The sequence below is a fragment of the Corylus avellana genome, chromosome ca2 (genome assembly GCF_901000735.1).
Source record: "Corylus avellana chromosome ca2, CavTom2PMs-1.0".
Classification (NCBI taxonomy): domain Eukaryota; kingdom Viridiplantae; phylum Streptophyta; class Magnoliopsida; order Fagales; family Betulaceae; genus Corylus; species Corylus avellana.
In genome coordinates this window covers 13,134,963-13,143,695 of record NC_081542.1, presented here as the reverse complement: position 1 = coordinate 13,143,695, position 8,733 = coordinate 13,134,963, and the positions used below count along the sequence as shown (strand labels likewise).

At 37.4% G+C, this 8,733-nt stretch overlaps 1 protein-coding gene across 3 annotated transcripts; it reads left to right on the top strand.

Annotated features, from left to right (window-relative positions):
* The first annotated feature begins 1,436 nt into the window (after nucleotides 1-1,436).
* Nucleotides 1,437-8,489, top strand: LOC132171854 (protein ANTAGONIST OF LIKE HETEROCHROMATIN PROTEIN 1-like). 3 transcript variants are annotated; one of them, XR_009439082.1, is made up of 4 exons: nucleotides 1,437-1,805; nucleotides 4,384-4,576; nucleotides 5,612-6,719; nucleotides 8,171-8,489. XR_009439082.1 is itself a non-coding variant. In XM_059583264.1 (3 exons), exons 2-3 carry the CDS (start codon nucleotides 4,426-4,428, stop codon nucleotides 6,664-6,666), a joined length of 1,206 nt encoding a protein of 401 aa, XP_059439247.1. In that variant the 5' UTR covers nucleotides 1,437-1,805; nucleotides 4,384-4,425; the 3' UTR covers nucleotides 6,667-7,364. The 3 variants fall into 3 exon arrangements, 2 of the variants coding, with proteins under 2 accessions (XP_059439247.1, XP_059439249.1); XM_059583264.1 differs by lacking the exon at nucleotides 8,171-8,489 and having other exon boundaries at nucleotides 5,612-7,364; XM_059583266.1 differs by lacking the exon at nucleotides 8,171-8,489 and having other exon boundaries at nucleotides 4,369-4,576; nucleotides 5,612-7,364.
* Nucleotides 8,490-8,733: the final 244 nt, after the last annotated feature.

Genomic DNA, 8,733 nt, shown 5'->3' with positions numbered 1-8,733 from the left:
TCAAATGAAATTGATAGTACTCAGTTAATGTTTTTTTAGAGGAGTAAAATTTTGGGTAAATATCTAATAAATTCCTGAGTCAATACGTGAAAACAAAAAACTCCCTCCAATTTTTTTTTTTTTTTTTACTCCACCGGTCCAGTAAATACATTCCATAAGTCCTTCCGTTGCATTTTATTCAAAATGTGTAATGTCTGTTATTAAATCTCAAAACTAACTGTTTTACCCCATCAGCTTTTTTTCACCTCACTTTAAAATATTAATTTTTTATTAATTTAATTTAAAAATTATATATATATTTGAAGGGGTGGCCAGCGGTCTGCCACCCCTGACCACCCCCAATTGCGGCCACCCCAATACCCATGCATAGCTTTGTGGTCACCCCAAACTGTCCAATGGGGTGGCCACGAGTGTTGGGGTGGCCCACAGCCCATCTGTAACCCTCCACCCCAAACCACCCAACAAGATGGCTCATGGGTGGCCAAAAAGCCACCTCAAATCTACCCAATGTGATGGCTCGTGGGTGGCCGAAAAGCTACCCGAAAGCTACCTTTAAGGAGTTGGGGGGGTGGCTCGTGACCACTCTTAACACCTTCGGGGGTGGCTGGAAAGCTACTCCTAACCCCTGTGGGTGGCTGTATGGTTGGTTTGGGGGTGGCCAGTGGTGGCAACCCCAGTTGGCCACTCCTTCAATTTTTTTTTGTTTTTAGTTTAATTTTTAAATTAAATTAATATTTTAAAGTAAGGTGAAAAAAAGTTAATGGGGGCAAAACTGTGAGTTTTGAGATTAGATAACATACGTTAGACATTTTGAAGAAAATGTAACAGAATGACTTATAACGTCTTTTCGATTGACCTAGAGAGTAAAAATTCAAAAAGAAAAAAGTTAGTGGAGTTTTTTGTTTTCACGCGTTGACCCAGTGATTTATTAGATATTTACCTTAAAAAATTTTGGACAATTTTATCCCTCTAAAATACACTAATTGAGTATTATCAATTTAAAATAAAATGGAGAGGATATTCTTCCTACTTTCTCAACACTTCAATAATAACCACTACATTAATTATTAATGCAATAAGTCTTTCTAGTGTTCTCGTAGAGTAATTGTATTTCTAGAGTCATCACAAATGTGATGTGATTTTTAAAATCACCAATAGATTAATTAAAAGTCAATAAATCACATCTCAAATTTAATGATAATTTTAAAAATCACATAACATTTAAGATAACTATAAAATAACTCTAAGAAAACTTATAACATTACTATAACTAATAACTCAAAATGTAGAGTAGTTTAAAGTGAGTGTAAGATTACCTCTTGTAGCCAATTCCTTGTTAACTAAAAAACTATAATTACCTTTACAAACATATTTTTTCCAATTACACATAATTTTGAATTTTCTTTCCTTTGTTTTTTTTAAAAAAAAAGAAAAAAAAAATGCCACAGCGAATCTACCTCTCATGGCCTCCCAAGTTTCAGAACGACCCTTCCTCTCTGATCAGCCGCTCATAGCCTCCATCTACGGCAAGCGCCTCCCTCGGCCGGCGCCGCTGCAGTTTTTGCTTTTATTTGAACTTTCACAATATACTCCCTCACGCACTCCAATAAAACTCTCCATTTCGGGCGCCGCTGCAGTTTTTGCTTTTATTTGAACTTTCACCATATACTCCCTCACGCACTCCAATAAAACTCTCCATTTCTCTCTTTCTCTCTCTCTCCATTTTCGCCGTTGCAGACGAGGTCTTGAAGGCCGGCGTCGAGGCTGGCTGGACCGTCGAACAGGACGGCTCCACCTATCGCAAGGTTGGCTTCACTTTTACATTCTCTTCATTTCTTGACGTGGCCCAGAATTTCATGCGTGTCTGTGTGGTCTTGTGGGCGTGTTTTGTTTTTTCTTCGATATATACGCAATGATAAGCATTTCGGTTGTGTGGGTTTATGGGTAGATCATGATTTGGGAAGAAATTTGCTATGCGTTTCAGTTGGGTAAGTTTATGGGTAGATCGTGATTTGGGAAGAAATTGGCTATGTGTTTCGGTATTGTAACCTGCGAGAATTTGTGCTGAATTTGTGGCAATGATTAGAATATACACAAACTGACACAAGTAGCACTAGCCACTGCCTACGATCCCCACAGGTGCCCTTCCATTTCACAAAATCTGCTCCTTTTCTATGGATTTTGGGGTTTTGATTAGTGGGTCTTTCAGGGTTTTTAATTTTTAGGTTGGAATTCAATGACTTTCTGTACATATTTTACGGTTTGAGTGTGTTGCAGATTTTGTCAACCTTTCGTTTACGGTGAAAATTGTCATTCAAAGAGGAAAGCCCTTTGGAGTGATTTTTCTTCTTTTCCTTCTGATCGATCTGTAAATCCAGATGTGTTGGATCTTCTAATTTTTTCTGCTGCTCAATCTATTACAGTTGCTGCTTCTTGTTTGCTTTCTTTCTCAGTTAGATGCCAACATATAACTTGAACCTTTCTTAGTGTCTGACTTTAATCCGCTGCGTTTCTATCTGGCATTTGTGTGTAATGTGCTTTCACTGTGGTTTATCTGCCTTGATCGTGGATTTTTTTTTCAGGGTTTATGCCCTTGTCAAGAGCAATTGAGATAAAACCCGTCCTCAAATCCATTTATTTTTGTTGGGAGATAAAGCGGTTATGGAATTTTTACCAAGAGTACATTAATATACATAGTTGAACACAACTCTAGCACCAAAGCCTAAGCTAATGGGCTAAGGTCCACTTAGGTATATTAAGTACTATTTTCTTAATGTGGGACTCAACTTGACTCACAAGTGCACTCACAACACTTTTGCATATGAAATAACCAATATAAGAAATGAGGAATTTGAAATGTTTATAGCCATCTAATATTGGGTGTCTTCAGCTTGAAAATTCATGGTTAAATTTGATAAGGTTAGTGAAGGAGACAACACTGCTAGCCCATTTTTCCAACAGCTCGGTGACAGTGAAATTGGTTAATGTATGCATGTCTTATATACTACCTTATTACCTCAGTTTCATGGCCTTCGGGTGCACAAAAACACACAGTGAAATTTGTTTGCATGAAGTTCCTACTTATGGATCAAATTCCTTTGGAATGAAATGGAAGATACTATTAGAAATCTTTTAAATATTAAAGTGCAGCCCACATGCCACATACAGGATTAATTAGACACAAATTAAGGTTAAATTAGAAATCTTGGAATCCTGATGAGTGCTATTGCATTGTTATGCGTCATTTTTGTATTTTGTGAATGTTTGAATTTATAGTAAATTCATTATATAGTAAACAGCAGTGATTATGCCTCTTTTTATTTTTTAATCAAGACTCCATGTGCTCTTTCACACAACTATCCAGTCAATTACTTGATTTTGTTTCATTACACGGTCAGTGTTGCTTTTTCTCATTTTATTTAGTTTCTCCTTTTCATTTATGAAATGCTTTATTATGCTTAGTCACAAGAGTGAGCCCATTCAGATCTTATTCATGTGGTCAAAACTCCTTTGCTGTTTTTTTCCTCTTTTTTTTACATTTCATACTGTCTTAAGGTGGACAACTGATAAAGCATAGGGAGGACATATAGTCTAACAGTAGCTAAGTGCCGTCTTTTTGTAATGTCATGATATTTGTAATGCACTAATCTGGTTGTATGAGTATGTATATGGCTGTTTGTGGCTATAATGCTGTCATATTTGGACATAGTGCCTTTTATTGATATCTTTATGTTTATTTTTGGGAAAACTTCACTTTGGCCCCTTGAACTTTCATCCGATTTTACAAACCCCCTTGAACTCCCAAATCTCTCATTTTGGACCCCTGAACTTTCAATTACTCTCAATTAGAACCCTTCCGTTAATTTTAGCCGTTAAAAATACAAAAAAAAGACCAAAATGTCCTTGATTTTCATTTTTTTTAAAATAAAAAAACGTTTTGAAAGTTGAAATTTTATACAAAAGTCAGGGGTATAAACGTTATGTAACGTTTAAAATCTGACGGAGGGGTCCACATTGAGAGCAATTGAAAGTTCAGGGGTCCAAAATGAGAGATTTGAAAGTTTAGAGGAGATTTGTAAAATCGAGTGGAAGTTCAGGGGGTCAAAGTTTCCCCTTTATTTTTCTTGTAACCATTTTATCCATTCCTTGCAGAAATATAATGCAAGCCCACTTTTTCTTGCTGGCCAAAATTTTGAGCTTTTTCTTTTCTACCAATTTATGGCTAATTACTAAACACTTTAAACCCCAAACAGACAGTGATCAAAGGGAACTTTAAACCTTAACAAGCTTCATTTTCCCTCACTTTCTCGCCTGAAAATATCTTCTGAACTAACCATCTTCTCTTTTCATCACTCCACTTTCTGACAGACCACATTGGTGCAGAATTTTCACTGTCCAAAAGGTGGGCAAATCTTCTTATGCTCCATGGCACCTCACAAGAAATCCAAGAAAAGCAAAAGGGAGCTGAAAAAATTGAAGAAACCCAAAAGCATAAGCATTGTGGTTTCTGTAGAACCCAAAGCCATTGAGTCTGACTGGTGGGACACTTTCTGGCACAAGAATTCTTCGACCCCAGGTTTCATTTTGCTCTCTCACTCACCCTTTATTTCCTTATGATCACTGTGTTTATAGGAAATTAAACTCATGGGCATTCATATTTTGGGGTAAGTTTTTATCTTTTTCCTGATTGTGTTTTTGGTCAGGATTATACTATTACTGGGGTTTCTGTATTTGATTATGTTTGTTGTGCAAAAACCCGTGCAATTGAATTTGTTATTGGAGTTCAAAATTATGACTTTGCAATAGTCTCCTTTTAAGTTAAGCTGATTTTATGGTTTTATAGCATTCTCGATTGTATCTGAACGTGTAGCCACTATCTGTGTGTGTGTTGTGTGTAGCCACCGTGTGTGTGTGTGTTGAGTGTATCTGAAAGTGTAGCCACTGTGTGTGTGTGTGTGTGAGTGAGTGAATCTGAAAGTGTAGCCACTGGGTTGTGTGTGTGTGTCAGTGAGTGTATCTGTAAGTGCAGCCAGTGTGTGTGTGTGAGTGAATCTGAAAGTGTAGCCACTGGGCTGTGTGTGTGTGTGTCAGTGAGTGTATCTGAAAGTGTAGCCAGTGTGTGTGTAATCCAAGCTGCCAGAAACCAATGAGGTAAAGAGTGAATTTGAAAGTGTAGCCTCTATCTGTGTGTGTGTGTGTAGAAAATTCTGAAAAATAAGTATACTTGCAGTCCAAGCTGCCAGAAACCAAAAGGGTAGAATTTAGGTCAAATTCTAGAGTCAATCTGAAAGTGTAGCAACTGTATCTGTTTGTAAATAAAGCTTAAAATAGTGGCATTGACTAGTAATTTGAAATAGAATGATGAATTTGGGTTTCTAAGTTGCCTATAGAGTTTGAAATCCAGGCAGAATTAGACTTGATAAGAAAATAAGTAGTTTGGATTTAAATCCGCAAGTTATAAAATCCATGGTAATTGATTGTTGTGATGTCATTGTTTTTTCTTAATGAATTTTGTTCATATATTTGTAGATGTGTACTTAGTTATTAGCTGGTTGCTCATAATGGGAACTGAAATTTCTAATTATTCTCTTTTATGTAACTAAACTTGCAGGTTGTTCAGTACCCAACGATGAAGCAGAAGCTTTTAAGTATTATTTCAGGGTTTCAAAGAAGACTTTCAGCTACATCTGTTCTCTTGTAAGAGAAGATCTTATATCGAGGCCACCATCAGGGCTTATCAACATTGAGGGAAGGCTTCTTAGTGTTGAGAAACAGGTTGCGATTGCCTTGAGAAGGTTGGCATCCGGTGAGTCCCAGGTCTCAGTTGGAGCTGCATTTGGGGTTGGCCAGTCTACAGTTTCTCAAGTAACTTGGAGGTTTATCGAAGCACTGGAAGAGCGTGCTAAGCATCATCTCAAGTGGCCTGATTTCAATAGAATGGAGGAAATAAAATCCAAATTTGAAGCATCCTTTGGATTGCTTAATTGTTGTGGAGCCATTGATGCAACACACATCATCATGACCCTGCCGGCTGTACAGACCTCAGATGATTGGTGTGACCGAGAAAATAATTACAGTATGCTCTTGCAGGGAATTGTTGACCATGAAATGAGATTTCTTGATATTGTTACAGGTTGGCCTGGGGGCATGACAGTTTCCAGGCTATTGAAGTGTACTGGATTTTTCAAACTCTGCGAGGCTGGAGAGCGTTTGAATGGAAATGTTAGAAGTTTATCTGGAGGAGAGGAGATTGGAGAATTTATAGTTGGTGGGGTCGGCTACCCTCTTCTCCCATGGCTCATAACACCTTATGAAAGTAATGGTCTCTCAACTTTCATGTCCACTTTCAATTCAATGCACGAGGCTGCAAGGTTGCTTGCAATGAGGGCATTCTCACAGGTAAAGGGTAGTTGGAGAATCCTTCACAAGGTTATGTGGAGACCTGATAAGCAGAAATTGCCAAGCATTATCTTGGTATGTTGTTTACTACACAATATTATGATTGACTGTGGGGATAATTTACTTCAAGATGTTGCTTTGCCTGGTCATCATGATCTGGGATATGGAGAACTGTGTTGTAAGCAAGTTGATCCAGTGGGGAGAACACAGAGAGAAAACCTAGCCAAATACCTCCATCTTGGCAAAGAAAAAGCTCCATCAAAATAACCTATCTCTATTCTGTGTAGTGGCCTGGATTTAAGTTCGACCTCCATAATCAGGTTTCATGTAAAGGTTCATTTTGCTATTGAAAAGTAACATAAAATGTAAACCATTTTGTGCTTTGAAATGCTATTTGGTTTTCTAAACATCAAGGTATATTTCTATTTTCCCCTCTTTTGGGGGAAATGTTGGGATTTGGATCTTGAATTCTTTTGAAATTTGATTCTCAAATTTCAAAATCTTGGCCGTTCTTTGCATCTAAGGGTGCAAAACAGGTCTGATTCTCAAATTTCAAAATCTTGGCCGTTCTTTGCATCTAAGGGTGCAAAACAGGTCAGCTGTCTACTATCATATTGAGAGGCCAAACCTGTTCAAATTTCAAAACAAAAAAGTCCGGGCATTCAAATTTCAAAACAAAGGACACTTCTTCTTCCTTGCATCAAGCTGGAAAAAAAATCCCAGCTTTTGCAACTGTGTCTTCATTGACCAGATGACAGTGAGGCAGCTAATGTCGCATGGGTCCCTGAAGTACAGAGCTCCTCGCGTGACTCCCACAACGATGGTGACAAGTCGTCCTCTGTGCATGCCATGCTGGCCTTCGGCAGCTCCATGGACAGCCCCTCACACCCCTCCTAAGGCCACCACTCGTGCGCCTCCTCTGCCAGCTGCTTCTCCATTTGTAGTTGTTCTTGATGACCTGCTAGGCGAGCTTGTTTCCTCTTTTAATTGTTGAAGTTTTCTTCTTCTCATGCTTTGTTTAAATGGATGAAAATTGGTGGCTGAAGTGAATTTGGTTGATTTTCTGTGGGTTTTGTTTTGATCATTCATTTGATTTGCTCTCAAGAAAGGAATGGATTTTCTTTGGGTTGTTTGCTAAATCGAAAATGGGTATGAAATCTAAATTAGTCTTGGTTTGATTTTTCCTTTACTTTTTGGTTGAGCACCAGTTGGGCATGGGGGAAAAAACTTTTGGGTCTTCTTTCTGCCATGGCTGAGTGGGCTAGTGGGGGGATTTCTTTTGCTCCCTGGTTTGGTTTTGCTTCACCGAATAGGTTGCTAAATTTTGGTTCCTTTGATTTTTGGTCATTGGTCGAGAATGGGTATATTTGTTGAAACTTTTTCTTGGCTCATTTGCTGGGCTTGATGTGTGTGAGCTCTGAATTTTGCTGAGCTCCAAGGACAAGTTGTTCTCTCTGAATTTTGGATGTTTTTTTGTTTTTGTTTTTAGCTTTCCTGTTTTGGCTGAGCAGGGATTGCGTTTTGTTAGTATGGTTTGTTTTGATTTTTATACCTAAGGGTCCTCTCTTTGAAGAGGAGGACATGTTCGGAATGCTTTTGAGCTTTCCATGGTGTAGGCGGTGTGCTATTGTCACGAAACTTCGCAACCTAATTCTGTTTATTTCTGTTGGTGTGAATACATAAACTATAAACTATATTTCTTCTTTTCTTTTTCGTTTTTGTAAGTTATAAACTATATTTCTAATTCATTGCTTTGTGTTGCATTTCATAGGGGGAACTGCGGTGACAATGAAAAAAGATGTTGGAGACTGCTTTTCTTGGAATTAATGTATCTGCAAATTACCCACCGAGCTTGTTGTTCTATAATGCAGGAGTTTTGGATCATCATCAGCTTTTTTTGTAAGTTGTTTTTAGAATATTTAAATGAGTTGAATTGGGACCAAGTACAGATTGTGAAGGATTAGAAAGCTCTGTGAGATCTTTGTATTTGTTGATGGTATCTTTCGATACCTGTTTTCTAATTGTTCATCTTAACAAACTGAAATAACTGCAATGAAGCTTGGAATCGTTTCCTTTATTTGTTTGGATTAGATTTGGATATTGAATTATGCAAATTTTATTTTTCATTCTATTATGCTATTTGATTTTATGAACTTAAATGATGTAAAACAAGTATAGTTAATCAACAACCAGAGACGAACGATGAAAAGGCCTGCAAGGATTGTTAATTAGATGGTTTGGCTATTCTTTGATCAATTTTATTTATTAAAATAGATTTTTGCTTTTATTTTTATTTTAAAAAAAGAAAAAGAAAAAGACTATAATAACATAGAC